This window comes from Pararge aegeria, chromosome 6 (assembly GCF_905163445.1).
Source record: "Pararge aegeria chromosome 6, ilParAegt1.1, whole genome shotgun sequence".
In the NCBI taxonomy this organism is placed as follows: domain Eukaryota; kingdom Metazoa; phylum Arthropoda; class Insecta; order Lepidoptera; family Nymphalidae; genus Pararge; species Pararge aegeria.
In genome coordinates, this window is record NC_053185.1 from 8,297,756 (window position 1) to 8,319,818 (window position 22,063).

General features: G+C 37.2%; 1 protein-coding gene across 3 annotated transcripts in view; it reads right to left on the reverse strand.

Moving 5' to 3' along the window:
- Positions 1–22,063, reverse strand: part of LOC120624435 (diacylglycerol lipase-beta) — a 92,898-nt gene that overhangs the window by 17,369 nt on the left and 53,466 nt on the right. For all 3 annotated transcript variants that reach the window (XM_039890974.1, XM_039890972.1, XM_039890973.1), the window contains exons 2-3: positions 13,613–13,708; positions 1,049–1,273 (exon numbers count right to left, since the gene is read on the reverse strand). In XM_039890974.1, the coding sequence (XP_039746908.1) occupies positions 1,049–1,273; positions 13,613–13,707 (320 nt within the window). In that variant the 5' untranslated portion in view covers position 13,708. The remainder of the gene's footprint in view (positions 1–1,048; positions 1,274–13,612; positions 13,709–22,063) is intronic.

Here is a 22,063-nt window from a genome sequence, read left to right on the forward strand (position 1 = left end):
ATCGACCTATATAGACGTAGGTCCAAATATGATAATAGTTAAGCAAATGCCCCTCGCAAAGGACTTTAGGCCAACTAGTTGGAAAGCATAAATGGTTGGAAAACGATCTCTAAAGTAATTTAACTTACAGACGTAAGTAAGTAGTACATAGTTGACGCAAATATATTGAATGGTTGTACTTAAAATAATATTCTTTGGTATGTCTAAGGCGATAATTAATAATCTGTTAAGATAGATACATTTATGCATATAAAATTCAATTATCAACAGGTACATAACCAAGGTGACCTAGCTCAGTGTTTTCAGTAAATAAAAAGATAAGGTTGTGCGATTAAATTGTATGAACAAGCATTTAAGAGACAATTTAGTTTGGGGTCGTAATCCCTTTATTAATAAATCCTTTAACAGTCCACTGCTGGACCAAAGGCCTCTCCGAACTGGATCCGTGCTCGGACGGGTAATGAGTTAAGGATGAAAAGTGTATTTATTAGTATGAAAATAAAAAGTGTGTGTCAGCTCCGACGCACGACTGGAGTTTACTCCTTAAGTACGATTGTCGAAACATACAACAAAGAGTTAATTTAACTGAATTAAGATTAATACCATATGAAAGGGTAAATTAAAAATCCTGTGCAATTTATTCACACACGGCGGAAGTGTAACTTCTTAAAAGTAGCCTACGAGAGATTGAGGTGGATGTCGAGTATCTGAACTATTAGGATAAATGTAATGTTTATTATTTAGTTTCCATGGTAACTAGAATAGGTAAAAAACTGTATTATGTTTTCTATCTCACTCTGTCCCATACATTTATGTGTTTGTTCCTTTATCTAGATAATATTCGGTTTCCTTGGTAACTTGAATAGGAAAAATAAGTTAATTAAACGAAAGCGACGTTGCATGTTTGCGCATCACGGTTGCCGGGCATGCAACGTCGCAAAGCGAAAACGTAACGAGGTCATTCATTAGTAGATTTTACTCCTCACATTTTTCTCATACCGCCTTATATATGAAAATCGATTCTTAAGGAGTAAACTCCAAAACTTACTTAAGTAACAATAAAGGTGAGACGAGCTTCCGTATATCCGTCTCTGTGATGGTGCCTCTCGCAGACTGCTGGGCCAGCGCCGCGAGTAGTAGCATCAGGCACGCTTGCAGTGTGAGTGTGCCACATAGATACAGCCGTACGAACGACCCGCCGTGCCAGCCTTCGGTCTGGCATTGCCACGTTATAGGGTACAGGACCTCCACTACCAGGGCGATAAGGACTAGCCTGAAAAAGAATATTAGTCTTAAAATTGAGGATACCTATATACAGTTTATCAAAATATAGATAGGATAGAGGAATCCTATAAAATTAGACTTTTCTGAACTAGGGCGTAATGAGTACAGTTTTCGGCTATAGTATTTTTATATGAGAAGAGTGTAAGTATGAAAAAAAGTACAGTCTAAAAATAGAGGATAGATATTTCTAGGTAATTGGACTTTCCTCAAAGTGTGCTTAGTGGTATAATAAAGATACTGGATGGTTGCACGAGTCACTAAATGTGGACCTAGAAGAAACCTCATTTAACTTCTAATGCAGTGTTTGACTAACCTGATAAATAATATTAATTAAGAAATGGTAGAGTCTGATGGATATATACATTTTTATTAAAATAAGAAGTTGGACTTTCCTCAACTAGGGCGTAATAGCTTCATATTGCGCCCTAGTTCAGAAGGTATATGTTCCTACTTAACTAGGGCGCAGTATGTAATATGTCTATGACATCTACTTATTTAAGTTCTACTATTGGCAGCACTACAAATTTGATGGTTATAGAAGCACTCTCTTCTATACCGAGTAAGAGGACGAGGTGATATTGGTGTTTTTGGAAAAGAAAAATTTACTAAAAAATCGTATGTTTGACCAGGCAGGTGTAGTTTTTCATGATCACCTTCAGAATCATTAACCTTAGGTAGATTAATTTATATCTGCGGTATATATGACTCCTTTCTCATTGGATTCGGACCGAGAACCGAAGCTTACCGTGCCCACTAAGGTACATGGGACAGTCAAAGGACCGTTATATACAAGTCCTTTATAACTAATATAAAGTAAACAACTTCGAGTAACATTGCTTAACTAGTGCAATCAATTGATCTGCGCTGGCGAATCTAGTCTGAGTATATTAACAGTAGTTCATTAAAAACCAGACAGGTAGCGATGCGACTTAATGTGATCTATGAATTCGTTTTCTCGGTTGAGGGTAGAATAGGATAGAATAGAAAAACTTTATTGCAACACAACACAATAGGAAAAATACAAGAAAAACAGTTATTACTGTTTTGTTTGTACTTAGTGCTGGGGTGCAAAGGCAGCCTTTTCACTAAAAGTGATCTTTTAAAGGTAACCTGACCGTACGAAGCCGATAAAAAAGTGGAAAGTGGATGGTGCATAAAGTTTGTTACAAAAAAATCAAATAAACTTACATGAACATACATACTATACATATTAACTACAAAAATATCGATATAAATTTCTATATACTATATATTAATAAATATTTATGATATATATTTATGCTATTATGAACTTTCATAATACTCAATTACATAGATAAGTAATAAATTTTTTAAGGGATGTTTAAACAGGTGAATGGTTTCGAAATGACGTATTTCCCACGGTAGAGGGTAGTTATTATTTGATTATTAGTTTAAGTCTTATTACTATTAGATGGACTATTTGTTTAATACCCATTAATCCGTCATCAAAATTGGAGAAAATCTGTGTTTTGGCAAATCATGTCTAAAAACATGATTTAGGGTTATGTTGCTACCTCAAGCCACTGTTAAATCCGAAGGTATTAGAAGGTATGTATCAGAAGGTACACATAATTAGAAATTTTTAAACGGTCCGGCTATAAATTAATTGTTCAATTAGGTCGATAGTTGTAATAAATTAACCTAGATTTACGAGCTGCGTACAAAGTTTATGATTACAAAATCTCTTATTTTATTATTTTTGATTATGATTTTTTTGTTTAAATTTTATTACTTTTTGTAAGTAGTTTGAGTTTCATTAAAGTCAATGGAGAAATACTTTCAGATTCAGTGCTTAAAAGGAAAAAAAAGCCAACAAGCCTCCACTCAAGTTAGTTTTCTCGATCTATTTTTACCGATAAAGGTTTTAAGGGTAGTTTGGGGGCGGACTGCATTTCAAATACAAGCCAGCAGAAAATCGCATTGCCATCGCCTGCCTACTGCAAACTGAATGTGCTCTGTTTGCAGCTTAAATGCCGTTATGTCAACTGCAAAAGTTACAACTGCATCCAATATTAAAGCTGGATTGCTGTTTAAATGCAGTCTGTCGTAGAATATTACAAAAAAGGCATTTTATTCAAGGCATATACCTAATAGAAATCCTATTGCCATCACCTGTGTACGGCAAACTGACTGTGCTGTAGCTTAATATAAATGCCGTTATGTCAACAGCAAAAGGTAGGTACAACTGCATCCCATATTAAAGCTGGATTGCTGTTTAAACGCAGTTCGTCTTAGAATATAACAAAAAATATATTTTTTAAGACAATCAATGCACATAAGCCTTGCAGGCTTGCGCATTACAGCATTTTTTTTGGATGCATATAATCAATAAGTACTTAAATAAGTTCGTATTAAATCTATGGCGTTTGATCACGTGGTTTGCACTTGGTGTCGAGTGGTAAATTTACGTCTAAGAGTACAAGGCCATACTCTACAATTATACGACTAGTTTGTGCCCCCGACTTCGTTCGTGTGGAAATTTTGATGTGTAAGCCCACGACTATTATCCGACCCCTAAAGTACAACTACCACTATTTTTTTTTTTTTTTTTTTTTTTTTTATTGACGATAGGCCAGCGTTTGACGACAATCATGCCCGTTAGAAAGCAATGATGAGGTCTAGGTTGGAGCACGCTTGCCTAGAAAAAGCCTATTCACTCTAGCCTTGAAGGTACCTAAATTATACGTGGCAGGAAACACAGTTACCGGGAGGGCGTTCCACATCTTAGCGGCACGTATCAGAAACGTGGATAAAAAACGTTTCGTGCGTGTTGATGGGATATCAACCACATAAGGATGCCACCGCTCTCGGTGTCTCGCTGTTCTGTGGTAAAACGGGGAAGGGGGAACAAGATTGTGAAGTTCCTGAGCACACTCACCGAAGTATATCCGGTAAAAAACCGATAAACAGGCAACATTGCGTCGGTGCTGGAGACTATGTAGTTTCGCCTGCGTTAACGAATTGTCGCCTATAATTCTCCTGGCGCGACGATCCACCGAATCCAAAGCTTCAAGTTGGTACTTGGCAGAGCCACCCCACAGGTGACTACAGTACTCCATGCAGGTTCGCACTTGAGCCTGGTACAGTGCGAGGCGTTGACCTGGCGTGAAGTACCGCCTAACCTTATTGAGGATACCAAGTTTTTTAGCTGCCACTTTGGCTTTGGACTCGATGCATTTGCCAAAATTGAGATTGGATGAGATGTTGACACCCAAGAGCTCAATATGGTCGCTAATTGGTACGGATACACCCCGGAAAGTGGGAGCCAAGGTGAAAGGGCTCTTTTTTGCGGAAAATAAACACGACTGCGTCTTGGCAGCATTGAACTTAACCAAATTGGCGTCACCCCAATCAGACACCTCTTTTAGAGTCAAGTTAATACGCTCCACCAAGGACTCTCTATGCTCAAGGATATCATTAGCACTGGCCCTAGGGCTGGACAAGTACCTCTCCGTAACGGTGCTGTCATCAGCGTACCCAAAAAGATTGGGATTCAAAAGATCGTTGATGTGTAGCAGAAAGAGAGTAGCGGAGAGGACAGATCCCTGAGGAACACCGGCATTGACAGCCATGAGGTTAGAAGAGTGGCCATCGACAACCACTCGAAAAGACCGTTCCCTCAAAAAATCAGATATCCAGCTGCAAAGGCCAGCAGGTATTCCGTAAGCAGAAAGCTTACTGAGAAGGCCGCCGTGCCAGACCCGATCAAAAGCCTTGGAGATATCCAGAGAGACAGCAAGTGCCTCACCGTGTTTCTCAATGGCTTCGCCCCATGTATGAGTGGCATACACTAGAAGATCACCAGTAGACCGGTTCTTACGGAAACCATACTGTCGGTCTGATATAAGATCGTTTCCTTCTAGGTATGAGAGGAGCTTGTTATTGAGTACACGTTCCATAGTTTTACAGAGTATGGACGTGATGGCAATAGGTCTGTAATTGGCCGGGTCCGCACGACTACCTTTCTTGGGTACTGGCTGCACATTCGCAATCTTCCAAGATTTTGGGACTTGAGCAGAATTTAGAGAGAGTCGAAACAAGCGTGTCAGCACAGGAGACAACTCAGGAGCACAGTTCCGCAGGACAACTGCAGATATACCATCTGGGCCACTGGCTTTACTCACGTCAAGGTTGCGAAGTGCTTTTAAGACCTCGTGCTGGTGTATATGGATCTCAGACATGACTGAGTCGCACGGTAGAAGGCGCGGTGGGGGGGTACTTCCAGCATCCAGACGCGAGTTTTCCGCAAACAGAGATGCAAGGAGATTTGCTTTTTCTGCTGCAGACACTGCCAATGACCCGTCAGGTTTCTGCAAGGGCGGCAGCGAAGAACGACAAAAGTTTGCCTCGACCGACTTCGCGAGTGACCAGAAAGCTTTACTACCACTGGGAAGAGCAGCTAGTTTACGTCCAATGCGATTGGTGCGGCCGAAGCGAGACTTTTTGAGGACCCGCTTGTAGGATTTGGCGGCAATATTGAATTCTTTTTTCTTATCCCTGACGTCCAAAGCCTTATGAGCACGAGCATCCGCCCAAGCTACAAACGCAGACTGTTTTCGTGCCTCTGCACTGGCACATTCAGCGTTGTACCACGGGGGAGTTTTGCCAGCTAGTGATACGTCAGAGAATGGTATGAAGAACTCCATTGCCTGACGTATCACGCCTGATATAGCTTTCTCACAGCTCGAAGGGTCTTTGGAAGAGAAACAAATTTGCCGCCAAGGATAGGATGCAAAGAAATGACGCATCTCATCCCAATCTGCCAACCTGTATCGCCACACTCGTCTCTTAACAGTGGAATCAGAGGCGGGAGGGTAGTAGTTTGATACAGACTTCACCAGACAGTGGTCGGAAGTACCTAAGGGAGCTGAAACTGACACCGAAAAACTGTCTGGGTCGGTTGTTAGCAGAAGGTCCAAACAATTGGGTGTATGACCGTTAACATCAGGTATCCGCGTGGCTACGTGAACGAGCTGAGAGAGATCTAACGATAATGCAAATTTGCGCGCCTCTCTCCCAGCATGATCGGTTTTCTGGTACGGGTATAGCCACTCTTGGTGGTGGGCATTAAAATCCCCCAGAAATACAAGCCTAGCAGTCGGATACCGACGCTGAACGGTATCTGCCCTTTCGCAGAGATAGTTGAACAGCTGAGTGGTCTCCTGGTCGCCGCTATGCGAACGATAGACGCACGCATAAATCGTACGCTCTAAACCCGTATCTACCAAGCACCACAGAACAGAGAAGTTTGGTACCTCCAAATTACGGAGACGTTGGCAGCAGATGTTGTCTCGAACGTACATGCAGACCCCTGCGCGAGGTTTAAAATTGTGCTCAAGCGAGTACCCGGGGTACTGCAGGTATCCTACATCTGCAGGACTGACTATTTGCGTCTCCGTAAGGAAAAGCATATGCGGCTTAGAGGTCTCAAGATGGTGATGAACCGCGTAGAGATTGGAGTGCAGTCCTCGAATGTTAGAGAGGTGCACTGTGAATGAGAGGTAGTGCAGCCGCTGTGTAACCTTACTTCTTTTTCTGTTACGCTTCATTATTATGTGGGGGTAGTGGATAGGTAGGGGAATTGGAAGTTGTACGAGATGCAGCATTTTAGATACCATGACCTTCGTCACCGCGACGCTGATGGTAGACTCGACTGGAGACCGCGGGGACGCCCGAACCCCCCTGGGAATCGCCATCGGGACCTCTCTCCGGTCGCCAACCGGCACGATGAAGGCCATCCCAGGATTTTTCGCGAGGTGGCGGGGCAGCCTTTCATAGGTGGCTAACCTACTAATTGGGCCCCCTACTACCTGCGGTCGGCCAGCGGTGCACCGTGCTTCGGATCCCGCTGCTCTCCAAATCGAGACGCCCGGCGCCATGACAACACGGATCAAAACCTATCATCAAATGCAGCACAACTGTACAAACCCATTTCCCCTCAATTAGCTACTACGAGCATCGCTCCGGAACACGACCAGTCGTATGACACAGTAAATCGTGACACATGGCAAATCATTTAGCGGCGCGGCTTTGCTCGCAGGGTGGTATTTCACTATGCAAAACAACATGTCTATCTCTCGATCTGTGAAAAACAAAAACAAATCTATGCCAAGGTTACCATACCTGGAATATTAAGTAAACTATGCTCTATTCCAAACTTTAATCTTTGTGTTAAATTAAATTCACATTCGTTCAGCCGTTTCGGCGGGATTGAGAAACAAACATCAAACTAAACAAATGAAATGAGTGAATGAATGAATGAATACACTTTTATTGTTAACTACAGCGAAAATTCACATTAATTCAAAAACAATAAAAATTTAAGTGAGTCTACCAATCCGCACTGGGCCAGCGTGGTGGACTTAACCCCTTCTCACTGTGGGAGGAGACCCGTAGCCTGAAGTGGGCCGGTAATGGGTCGATATGATGATGAACAAAAATTTGTAAGATTACGCTACGACCCATACTTGCCACAAGTGAGACCGCGTGTAACAGCTCCTGCTAGATAAAGTAGCATTTATGTGTCAGTATTTAAAAATAAGTGCCACAATGAAGTCCCATTATGTCAACTGAATGTTGAATTGAATAATAAGCACGAGATGTCCAAAACTAATGAAATGTCCGGTCGGGGTTAAGTGACCGAGCATCAGCGAATAATGGCAATCAAAACGATTCCGCGACAATTTAAAAGCCATTTCAAAGCAATCAGACGCGGGGGCCGAAGGTCGCTGTGAGATCGAACAGTGTCTAACCACACTGAAAGATCTTTGAAGAGAAAGTTCATTCATCCAGAATTTGTATCGAGTGAGCATATCGATAATGGGGTGCCCATATAGATACACTAGCGGGTAAACTAAGCTCGGCTGTCTACGAAATCAGAAAAATTAGACACATTATTGACGTTGAAAAAGCTAGACTTGTTTATTTTGCGTACTTTCATAGTGTTATGTCCTATGGGATCTTGTTAAGGGGCAAAGCTGCTGAAAACTAATTTTTATTGCAGAAAAGAGCTGTACGATCAAAATATAAACTTAAATCACGCGAATCCCTCCGTGAGAAGTTCAAAGAAATAGGTAGGTATTTATAATAATATAGTGTTTGTAGGACAACATATTAGTCTATATAAACAAAAAGTGGATATAAACAGTCGACTTACAAGAAATGGTCATAAATTGGTGTCATCTGCATATCGTCTGCGAAAGGTACAGAAGCCAATTGTGGGCTTGAGTTTACGCCGTTAAAAAATGATTCCTAAGGTAATTTTGGACCTACCAATGCATTAGTTTAAAGAATATATTAAAACACATTTATTGCATGCAGTTCATTGTGTCCAAAATTCAAATTCAAATTCAAAATTCATTTATTTCAAGCAGGCCTAATTTATAAGCACTTTTGGAACGTCAAGTCAGTCTGCTTGTAGTGACTCTACCACCGGTTCGGAAGGCAGATTCCACTGAGAAGAGCCGGAAAGAAACTCAGCAGATTGCTCTTTTCCAACATAATTTTATAGTTCAAGTTTTTAACAATCTTTAGATCTTTTCTGTTTTGTGAGAGATGGGAGCGGAGTGGCCTGCTTCCAAGCAGCCTTGTCGTTAAGGAATTCATCAATCGTGTAGTAACCACGATTTTTAATGTGTTTTAATATATTGTTTAAACTTAGGTAAAGGTAGATCTAATATTACCTTCGGTATCATGTTATAAAAGCATATACCCATCCCCACAAAGGATTTCTGTACTTTTCTCAGACGATATGCAGATATCACTAATGCAACAGTGAAAAAACCTCGCGCACATCTTACTTCACACTTCAACAAACTTTTCCCATTTTCCCCATTTAATGGTAAACGTTTAGAACCTTTGAGGTTAAATAATTAATGTCAACTGCTAAATGGAATGAAGTGAATAACCACCTGTTCAAGAAACACTACTAAAGTGGAGTGGTTTTGATCCATCAATATTAGTCGTGTACACGGTTTCTGTATGTTATTAATTCTGTGCCCAAGACTAATATTTTAATCGTTCATAGCTCGAAATTAGGAAACTCGTCAATAACAAACATTTGCTTAAATGTATAAGGTTGACAGGTGAGATTGCAGTCAAGGGCTAACTTGTAGTCGAATAACAAAAAGCTTGGTATAGATATAATTTGGATAAGATATTTGATTTCCACTGCTGGGTGTAGCAGACTCTTTAGTCCTGTAATAGATTTACAAATGTGTGTTTGTTTTTTTGAATTGCTCTATCTTCATAGCTTAATATAAATAAACTGTGAGATGGTGATAACAAAAAAAAATAACCCGGCTAAGTTTGTTGTGGGCTCTTCTTAGACCAGGACGCGTTTGGAACCATCGTAGCTTTAGGTTTAAGTTGGCCTACGAAGTTATCCCCATCCCCTTACAATTATGTAAACATATTTGTATGAACGCTTCATAAGTGCCTGGGTTAGGCCTACATGAATAAAGAAATTTTTCAATTTGAATTTGAATTTTAGAATTTACTTTAACCTAAACAAGCAACCAATCCACTTTTTTTTTTGCATAGAGTTAATTGAAGGTACCATAGGCTACTTTTTTTCCAAAAAAACAAATGGCTCCCTCGGGATTTGTAAAAAAATATATAAAAGCGGACAAAGAACGTAGGCGACCGCTAGAATTTAATGTTTCGAAGAGGTGATAGCCTAGTGATTAGGATTTCCGCTTCACTTTTGGCGTCTGTTTTCGGACCCCGGGCCCGGCCACTACCGCTAACTTTTATATGTGCGTTTAAGCAATTAAATATCACTAGCTTTAACAGTGGCGGAAGTCATTGCAAAGAAACCTGCATGCCTAAGAGTTCTCCATTAGGTTCTCAAAGACGTGTGAAATCCACCAATCCGCACCTAACCAGCGTGGTGGACTACGGCCTAAAACCTTGACCAAATAATTCATCATTATTAGGGCGTGGTCCCTATTAATGATGAATTATGATTTATTAATAATAATATGATTAATATATAAATAGTTTAGGGTCAATAGATAGTCCGGAATTACTTACTAAGTTAGATTCAATTGTACCCTCACGATTACCAAGGCATAAAAAGATTCTGCACGTACCCTTAACTATAACTAAGAATAGATTTAATTATTTTATAATCCGTGTCTCTCGCCTTCTTAATTCTGTTTACAATGACCCCGAAATTGACTTATTTTATGGTAATATGAACAGTGTACGTCGCAACTTAGTAGATAAACTGTTGCATGCTAGATAAACTTAGTTATAGTTTGCTGCATTTTTGCAGCAATTTTCAGGTACCCTTGTTTATATAAGACTTATCTGTGGAAACCTGTTATTAGTTTTAGTCAACCAATTTGTTAACTATTTAGTATTTAAAACTGTTGGTTTTTCAATTAAAGAAAAAATAAATAAAAATAAAAATATTCTGTATAATTTGCAGTTCATGTTCATGTTTGCAGAGAAATTACTTTTTCATGGACCAGAATATTGACAGAGTGGCTGCCACGGAATAATAAAAGGCAAAGAGGAAGACCAAGGAAACGCTGGGCGGACGTTTTTACTCGAGTAAGTGGACCTTTGTGGATGAGAAACGCTAAGGGAAGAAGGGAATGGAGAGAGCTGTGAGAGGCCTACGCCGACTTCTACCACAAGTAACAACAAATAAGAATTTAAGACTAGCTTTTAATAAATGTAATGAAATAAAATATGTTAATTGTTAAAATATTTATAAATTTAATTATGTTATGTAGTTTAATTATGTGAATGAATGTAATATGTATTGTGCTTAAGACCATTCGGAAATTATAAATTGCTCTTGCCGGGTATCAATTGGTCTGTAGACTATAATAGTTGTTCTGGCGCAGCGGTGAGCGTTCCGGTTTTAAGTGCGCGTTCCCGGGTTCGGCAGGGGCAAATTGGGAATCTATAATTTCTTAATTTTAGGTCTGGTTAGGGAGGCTTTCGCTGTTGCTAGTTACCATCCTACCGACAAAGACGTCCCGCTAAGCGATATAGCGTACCAGAACGATTCTGTGAAGAAACCGATTATTGTTTGTTAGGGGGTAGATGTTACTGCCATACCCTTAACAGCTTAGCTCGTAACCATCTTAGACTCAGATTGCAATCAAGGGCTGGTAGTGGAATAAAAAAAATATATGACACATACACTTTGGTAGATATTATAGTACGAGCGCTCCCTCTGTTAAATGTGACAACTGTCCTTGACTTAGACATGTAAACTAGGCTACTTCGCAGTTACTTCACTTACAAAACAAGGTTAAAATCATACCAAATTTCCCAACTATATTTAGTACTTGCTTCATAATTGTATGCAGTAGACTCTGAGTCAGAAATACAACGCCCATATGCGTTTCTGATTTGCATATATTTATATTAAGCATTATGAATAGTGAGTAGAATCATCATCATCATATCAACGCATTACTGGCCCACTACAAGCCGTGGCGCGCATAGAGGGTATGCACAGGGTATGCGATGATATAAAATGAAGAATATCTCCAGTACGAATGATAGTTAAATTATGGATAGGCATAGTAAGAGTTATAACAAGCCTACCCCTAAGTATTTATAACTCGTACTGGAGATTTTATTCATTTTATATCATCTGCATACCCTGTGCATATACTTTATGCACGCCACTGGTGATAATCCTACATGAATAAAATAAAAAAAAAATCCTATTTCATCTGCGTACCCTGTGCATACTGGTGATAATCCTACATAAATAAAAAAAAATTGAATTCTATATCATCTGCATACCCTGTGCATACCTTCTATGAACGCCACTGACTACAAGACACGGGTCTCCTCTCACAATGATAAGGGACTAAGGCCGCAGACAACCACGCTGGCCCAGTGTGGATTGATGGCCTCCACACCTTTGAGAACATTACAGATGTAGGTTTCCTCACGTTTTTATCCATCACCTATCACGCAAGTTATATTTTAATTGCATAAAACACACATAACTTAAAGTTAGAGGTGCGTGCCGGGATTCAAACTTGGCTTGACTGATTCATTACAAAAATTACCCGTTTTACCCTGAAGGGAGAATTTTTGTAAAAAACTTAAAAAACGGGATAAACGTTTTAGGCGGTTTTTTTTTATTTTTAAGTCTAGAAACCTAAAATTTAGAAAATAGGTTTGTTTTAAAACAGGCATCTGTTCAGAAAATGTTTTATCCAAACCTACATTTGTATAAATATAGGTATAGCGCATACCTGAATCTTTTTCGCCTGTCAACCCTCACTGAAGCAGCGTGGTTGATCAAAGCTCTCAATCCCTATGATAGAAGGGATATGATAGAGCTTGAGAGCTAGAGATATGTTTATGCTAACAATAAGCGGATTAGCGTACTCATTCTGTTTTCATACTCTTGTGCATAAATAAAGTGTTTATGAGTATTTATATTGGATTTTAAATTTCACACTTGACTTTGGAGCCTTTTTTAATATAATAAACGAGCTATATCGTCACTCATTAAAATGAATAATGTAAATATGTAAAAAAATAAACAAAACTGTTCCACTTTAGATTTACTAACAACATCAATGTTTGAGTTCTCGCATTTTATCCCCAACTGAAATATATATCTTTATGTTGTTTTATACACTTTTTCCAGAATACTATTTCAAGACTAGAACCAATCCAGAAAAAAAACGGATCTTACTCCTACCAAGATGAATAGATATTTTACTTAAATCATCGATTGCACAGTACCTGTACCATAAAATATTACCCACAAGGGCCATATAAATAAGCGTAATATTTACGGCATCGTATAATTCTATAGCAATAAAAAATATTTCGAGCTCTCTTGTTTTTTTGGATCCAATATTTTATGAGTATCTAGATAATCATATTTATATATATTATTTATATATGGATTGACAAAATAAACTACGGCAATGATAGCCATAAAGTTGTGTGGGGACGAATTTCACCAGTGCTGCAATCTTTATCACGTGTGTAATAATACATATTTGGATATTTCCTTCAAGCATATTATGTAAAATTTATAACCTTTTTCCAACTTTAGATAAGTCAGTTATAAGGAAATATGATGGAGAGTATACACAATAATTCATTTTACTAAGAATATTGTGTACAGAAGTAAAATAACAAACAACTTATAAAAATAAATCAAAACGCGGGGAATAAAAGAAATGATAACGAATTTAGATCCTCGAATTCTGTCAAGGAAAATCGCGTTAGGTACTCAATCGACTAATCAAAAAATCCAATAACAAACATTAAGCATAACTTTTATGACGAAATGAAAGAAATCACTTACCAGACGAATCGGAAAAGGAGTTCGAATATACTAGGAAATACGAGATCGTCCGAGGCGGCCAGCCATTTACGCCCCAGGAGCCGGAGCGCCGGCATTCTGTAACAAGAGAAAATGTTCTTTATCACATGCTGTTAGAGGAAATAGTAGCCTGACTGAAATAAAACAAGATAAACTGTAGATCGTTTTATGTACGGAATCCAGTTTCGTTGTGTAATCGAGCAAACAGCTCATTTTGCGTAAGTCCGTGCAGTAATTTGCACAAATACCGAGTAGGTAGATTGAGGAAATCAACTTTGTGTATCTTCCCTTCCTTTTGCACAAGTGTAGATCCTTACTGATGTTTTGAATGAAGAATAGAGGTAGAGTCACTACATACAGACATTTCACATTATCACATTTGACGTTTCAAAAGTGCTTATAAAGTAGGTCTACTTGAAATAAATGAATTTGAATTTAAATTTTGAATTTTGAATTATTATAAAAGTTATCATAAATGTCTTTTTAAAAGTTATTATAAATTATTATTATAAATGTCTTTATGTCTGTTTGAGGTCATGAAACGTATAAACTATTTAACTGATCTTAAGGAGTTTTGGCATTCGTCTGTAACTTGCTTTGTGGATAAGGGTAAGCACCGTAGGAAAATTTCGTTATCACATGGGAAATCAGAAATTTTCATTTCATTTTCTCTAAATTTCCGTGTTTAGTTTGATTTTATAACTCCTTCTTAAGTTCACCAGTTATTATAATTGTTATTGACAAACCAAGCACATGATCCAACTGAGGGTACATGTAAAGCAATCGTATATAAATAAATCCAGACTTCCTGCATTACTGCATGCAAGGAAGACTTCCTACAAAGTACCGCCCTGTGTGCATCAACCTGAGACGTTTTATTTACAGTAGCAAACACACCCTTAAGATCGGAACACTACAATGCTGCTTGGGCAGCAGAAATAAGCAATGCAGTAGTAGGTACTTTCCAGAGCTCTCTCGTTCTAAAGTTCTACTACTATTAGAACGTTTTAGAGAAAGTTCAATTGCACGACTCATGATGTGAAGCATCAGAGAGTGCTTTACGATCGAAAAATTTTTTTCGCCTCATTTCGGCGGCTATTTTTATTATTATAGCCTTGTTAGTTCACGGAATCAAGATATTTTGCATACTATTGTCGAGATAATTTAATGGAGATTAATTCCATACTTTTAAAAAATTGATTTACTGCAATAGAATTGGAAAAAAACACCAAAATAGGTCAAAAAAATTTCCTGTCCGTCATGTGTGAAACCCGAAAACACTCTAACTTGTGAAAAAATCCATTATTAGAGTTAAATTTAAAAAAAAAAATTATAATCGACGATTACTGAATGCGAATAATTAATTAATTCAGTGTAGTTTAATTGCAATTAATAAAAAACGAAAACTGCAAGATATCCATGTAAAATTAACATTAAATATATATCCATGTAAAATTAACATGGATGGTGATATATCTATATCTATAGATATTGTGTACATTTTATTCCACCAGGGGAGCCTGTGCATCACTGTCCTAGTACAGCTGTTTTAAATTTTTTTTTTTTCAATATTTGATAATTAAATGAGCATTATGAGTCGTGCCCTTTTGGATTTTCCAAATTTTTTTATTAATACGTTCAGAGTTTAAAACCAATAGCCCTTTTTTTCATATTGTGATGGGTAACTAGGGAACCCCATGGCTCGAAGTTGGACAGGTTTTCTATACTTCTAATCAATATTTTATTAACTACCTGAAGTATTACTGCTTTAACCAAACCGCATTTGTTATTATGAATTACAAAAGCAAACAAACGCTAAATTATTTATATATTTATTAATTTCAACGTATAATTAATAATAATTAATTGAAACCTTGTTTCAATTATATTCAACAGTGCGAGTACACTCGCGCACTAAGGATAATGTATCGACACTAAAAATTAAAACAAAAATGTTAAGTAACTTCTTATCATACCTTCGTATTACTTTTGGTTAGGACTGTTTTGTTTTCAAACTCTTCAACCCCTGCTTTTTAACATCGGATTTCTAGGCACAGGTATCCTTTCTCTGGAAAAAGAGAGATCAAGATTGCTCTCGATTCTCTTCTCTCTATGCGTTAGATTTACTGTAAGAGTGTATGCACACCTCGCTGCTCTAATGATAGTGAGGATGAGAATTATTTTTTTAACGAACATAAGTTTTTCTTTTTTTAATATTATAATTCAAGTTATGATATTTTGTAGAACTTCTACCACATCAATCTAATGTGACACAGCAATAAGAGATTTAATTGTTCGGTTAGGTACAGGTTTCTAATTTTTGATCAAGTTCTCCTTAAATATCAGCTGTAGGTAGATTTATATATTTTTCGGGACTAAGACTATAAGAAGTTCAGAATCAAGTTAGACAACATTCTTTCGCTGTTTTCATATTTATCAAACTGCAAACATCCCATTTCAATGTTATTTTGTTTATTAATATTGAACTATACATTTTTATTCATGATCATTTTTAACATTGCTATTTTTTAATAGGTAAGGAACAGTAGAGTTAAATTACCATTTTGTATCCAGCCTGCTTTATTAGATTCTACTTTGACGATAAGAGCATTGATTTACAATTTCATTTGCAAAAATAAATAATTGATCAAGATTGTAAATAAAACTACGAAGTCACAGCAAACAGAACGCCTGCCTGTTGCTTTGTACGTATTCCATACATATCGACAGAAGTTCGATTGGTTTATGTAGAATCATTTAGGCTATTTCTTCTATCCATTTCTGTTCTCCTGGTTGTTGACGATATAGCCCTTTACTTATTATACCCAAACTTCATAGGATCAAAACTATTTTGGTTAAATGCGGTTACTTTTCTAATGCATACATAAACTTCATAAATAAAATATAAAAAATAGTAGATATATGAGCCTTCTTGGACATGTAGAATTGAGTGACTCAGCACTCGCTCACTTTTTAATAAAAAATGCAAAGTTGATAGTACTTACATAATCATGCAGAATTGCCAATATCAATAAATAAAATACAAAATTTTAATTTAACAATAACGCACACTCAGCTTCAAAGCCAATTTCATCAATTTCCCTCGTTAGCGTATTTATTGTATTTACTTACACTACTAATTTATCATGACTCCATAAGCAGGTTGCCCTCGGTGATTTTTTGCAGCGATTTCGTCGGGATACAATCGCAAAAAATCCGCGATACAGTCGCGATGCTGTCACTTTATACTGCAGCCATGAAAGTGCATCGTTACTCTCGGGATTCAGCATCGTATATACAGACAGGATGCAACATTGATACTGTCGCGTGCTACACCTGGATTGACGTTCCAGCTGAAAACCGCACTGTATACTTTTATGATTTGTAAGGCATGCAACTTGCTGTGCCTCTCATGAACAGCGTTATCCTGATGCTTTTGTTAATTGAGTTAAGTTCTCAATTAATAGAAATGCCGAATTGGCACCTGACGCGAAGGTGTTATTAATAATGGTATATAGGTATGGCATAGTTTATTTATAAAGATATTTTTTCATGTTTTCTACAGACATAAACAGATTGATCGATTAACCAGTTTTTCTTTTATCAGGAGGGACAGGATGCGCGCCACGAGGGAGTAATGTCTACCCATTATCTCTTTAATCTCTGTACAAAAAATACGAGTAACGGGTACAGATATTTATCTCGTGGTACGCATGCTATCCCTACAGATGTCCCAAAATAGTCGCGCGTGAGTGTTCATACTAAATCAATACAGTCGCGCGTTTTCTTCGTTGCGTAACTGATGCTGAATTGTATGTGCATTGCTTATGACGTTCGTTGCAAATACATTAACGGTGTGGAGTAAACCAAGTGCAGATTGGTGTACTCCACACGCCTTTGATAAAATTATGGAAAATTCATACAATGTTTTCCTTCACCGTTGAAGCATGTGATACTTTGAAACAGAAAGCATATAGATTAGAAAAGTTAGAGGCGCTTGCTGGGATTCGAACTCGGCCCCCCGAAAGTGAAGCTGAAGTCCTATCCACCAGGCTATCACCGCTTCTCCTTTAGGGCTACTTCACTTAGTACGAATTAATATTAAAAGTTTTCGTATAAAAATAGCACGTGTTAGCCACGACAAAGTGCTAAAAGAAAAGCGTGACAGCTTTCATCAGTACCTGCTGCAATAAGTAAACTTCGGATGCTACGTGTCCCATTATTGGATCCGCCTTTAGTGCCCTACATTTTGCATCCCGTTCACTGAACCCGGACGAATATTTCGGGATTCAGAATCTTATTCATTCTTGTTTACCAACCAACAGGAGTTGTATATATAATCTTGCTCGGTCTGTGGGACTACGTGGAGTAAATAGTGTGGATTTTACACAATCGTGCCAGTTATTTTACACCTCCCAGCCCCGTTTCGCGATGACATGAAAATATTTTAACGAACTCTCCGAGGTTTATCAAGTTAATGATTTATAATAGTGTGAAAAAATGTACAGAAACTGAACAATAAAGTTTTTTTCGTTGAAACTGAACCGAGTTATTTTGAAGTGCTAATTAACACCCCATTGAGAAATCCATTATAACTTTATACAATTGTTTCAGGTATTTTCCGCTAGTGTTATCTGAGTAATAAAATAAACAGTGTGATTATTTGGGACAGTCATCGGACGGTTTTAGTATTGGCGGGTTTATTGAGTAGATCCTTATTCACTTGTTATATGAAAATACCCAATCATATTTTGATCCGAGGATGACCTAGAGGTCGGTGGAAGGATGGAGTAAGGGCATGTGGGTTTTGGGAGTTCGGAGTTGGAAGAAAGCTGTCGAAGATGACTTATATTTTAGGTGGTGAGAAAAACAGAAACCGGGGGGAATTCCAGATCTTAGCGTTGCGGTGCGCTGAAATAAGCAAACAACACTCTTCTTATGTGTCCATAGCATTGACGCTACCATCAACTATGTAACCGTGCAGATCACTACGATGGCAAAGGTAAAGGGACTTTTAATTTAAGAATAACATCAAGAACTTTTTTATAGTGTGTATCAGAACTGCATGCAAAGATTAGTAAAAATATATTATTTCTTCTCGATAAAATGTCTCAAAACTTTTAAACAGGTTATAACTTCTGTTAGGTGTACCATTTTGAGTTGTATTGTTGTTTTTAATTAAATTTGTATTGCTACCCGAATATTTTTTATAAGTCCATAACCTAATTTTAAATGTCCATGTAAACAATATAACAGGCATTACCTACTAAAATATATTATATTTATATCATAGAAAGCTTATCTAGACTATAAAGAGCACAATGTTAGCAAAAGATATGTATTTTATGGACGGGACACATTTTATTTCGTAGTGAAAGAACTATTTTTATCCTAAGCCCATGGTGTAAGGCTTGAGCTTGTTATGAATTATGTAGAGGTTACGAAAATAAACCGAGATCCAATTTTTACGAGCAAGGAAATAGAATAAGAAAAAATTATCCTCATTTGTTATATTATATAATGCTAAAGGTACCTTTTATCAAGGATCTATCGCAGTAAAAATATGAAAATTTTAATTGAGAAAAGCGGTGATAGGCTAGTAGATACCCACTTGGCTTTAGCTTCACTTTCGTGGGTGCTGAGTTCGAATTCCGGCACGCGTCTCTAGCTTTCTAACCTATGTGCGTTTTAGCATTTAAATATCAAATTAATAAATATACTACATCGCCATCTGGTCCCAAAGTAAGCGTAGCTTGTGTTATGGGTACTAAGATATAGTACCTGTATCATTTTTGTCTGGTGGGCTTCGGCCTTGGCTAGTTACCACCGTACCGAAAAAGACGTGCCGCTAAGCGATTTAGCGTTCCGGTATGATGTCGCGTAGAAACCGAGGGTATGGGTTAAATATAACCGCTACCATTTTAGACTGCATCATCAGTTGCCAAGCCGTGCTCTGAAGTTGGCCGATAATGTTGATGATGGTGATCCGTCTAAAAAACAGAGACAATCAATCGCGAAGCTAAAGTGGCAATGGACGGAGCACATTATTCGGAGAACTGATGGCATTGAGTTTCTAAAAGTGTGGAAATGGTGACTCTGCGCCGGTAAACGAAGCGTTGGAAGACTATTGCGACTATACAAGGTGGACTTACAATATATAACGTGTCACAGTGAGCCGCTGGATCCAAGTGATCTTGGAATGATGGATCTAAGACCATCGAATTTGGAACTCCATGCCACAAGCAATGGACGTCAATCGGATCTGATGATGATGTTGAAATATAATTTATTTACATACAATTTATTCTGAAACTTTAAGGCTTAGTTCTTTGTGAATAACATATTCATTTAAAAAGTACTGAACTTTAACCAAGTTTATTTAAGTCGCATTGGGCTAGCTTTGTGGACTATGACCTTCTTATTGTACCCGTGCCCTGTTGTGGGTCGGTAATGGGTTGATCAAATGATCTTTAACGTTTTATGTAACCGAAAAAACGGCTGATAGATATTTCTCTAGATGTCTACTGGTTAATTCCGGATTTCATTTAGTATCGACCTTCAAAACAATTCAGATACATTTCAGATTGTGACAGTCTGATTGTGATTAATGATCCAAAGGGAATATTATGAATCGTCAACATAAACAATTAAATTAGAATCCAAAATACGCTCCATTGCATTATTGGTATCTGACAAATAAAATGAATAGGTACCTACCTAAATGCAAAGAATAAGAAAAGGAAGGAAGAAACAAAGTCACTTCAAAGTTCTATCAAATAAAGAAGAAATAATTTTTGAAGAAAAGAAAAATATAAACTAAATCACTTGTAATTTTTCTCTGAGTTTTTATAGTTTTACGATTTGTTTTTTGTAATGTGATTTGTTATCATGGTGTTAAATTTCTAAAATAAAATATTTTATTATTATTATTTAAACAGATCTTTGAACCTACTTTAAAGAACCAATAGTAGAACTTAAGTTAAATTAAAATGTCTTGGTCAAAATAACTTTAGAGTGTAACGAAATTTGTACATGGTATATTATTATGAGATGGCATAAAGACTGAAACAAAATAACTAAATTGCGAACTTCAAATATGCGTATGTTCTTCAGCTGTAAGTAGGTACTGACTGATAGAGAGCACGTAAAAAGAAAGTCGAAAGAGAGTCACTTTTTAACATGAACAGATAGAAAATAAGAAAGTCATTTTTAAAATTCAATCACTTAAAGCATAGATATACTTGCAGATTATTAAAACTTATCTACGCCTTCTTTAAACAACTAGTATGTTCTTGAGTTTACTATCCAAAACGTAATTTATCCCGTCGAAATGTTTTTTACTATCGTATAACAATAATGGTAATAAATCGTAAAGCGTAAACACCGAACGAAGCTCGTTAATTCTGTGGCACGGGGAAGAAGAGTAAATAGGGGTTCCGATCGTATCTACCCAAACCACTCTTTCAGCAATTTTAAAAGTGTCAATCAGAGAGAATATATTTTTTTTCTTTTTTATAGTAGTAATTAATGGGCATGCGTTGAACTCAAAATGCAAAATGCCGCCTTGCAGGAACCTGAAGCGTAGGTGCTAAGCCTCTGTGTTTGTAATTTCATCGGCAACCACACCCTTCAAACCGGAACACAGTAAACCAGTTGTAAATAATCGTAGACGTCGGCGCACGCAGCTCTATCATTAGGCATCCTAAGCCTAGATAACATGTCTTCGTCTTTTTGGAAATCTCCCCAGCTGCCGCTTTAGTAACTTCTTGGTTTGTTCGTTTGTATGCGCTAATCACTAGAGCTACCAGTCGGATTAGAAAAATAATTTTCATAATTGGCAACGCTAATCACCGGACCGGATTGAAAGCGAAAGTTTTTATACGAAAAATGTATTTATAATTACATAAAGTATATGTATGAAAATAAATAATTTTACGCAAGTAATCCGTTAGGTAGCTATATATATGTATATGCAGTTTTAAAGTCGTTCGCTGTAATATATAAATATGAAGTTTGGTTATCAATCGACTAAAAAAAAGGAAGAGGTGCTCAATTCGACTGTATATTTTTTTTTCAATAAAACGACGATGACTTTTCAAGTCAAATTTTTTTTACATCAAAAACTGACTGTTAAACCACTTAAAAGCAAGATATAAAGTAAATTTTTATTTCTAATAAAGAAAATTACTTGGTACTTTCCTTGTTTGGTACTGTAAAAAAGGAAACCGTATACAAAGTACATCTACACTCGACTTAAAAATGTTGTATAAAAATATTTATTTCTTGCTTTTTAGTAGTTTAACTTTATTGGTTTTTTTGTCAAAAAAAATGACTTTTCAAGTTATCGTCGTCTTATTGAAGTTGCAAAAACAAAAGTTAAATGTTATAATATCATACGGCCATGGGGTAATAAAAGGAAACATACAAGATAAT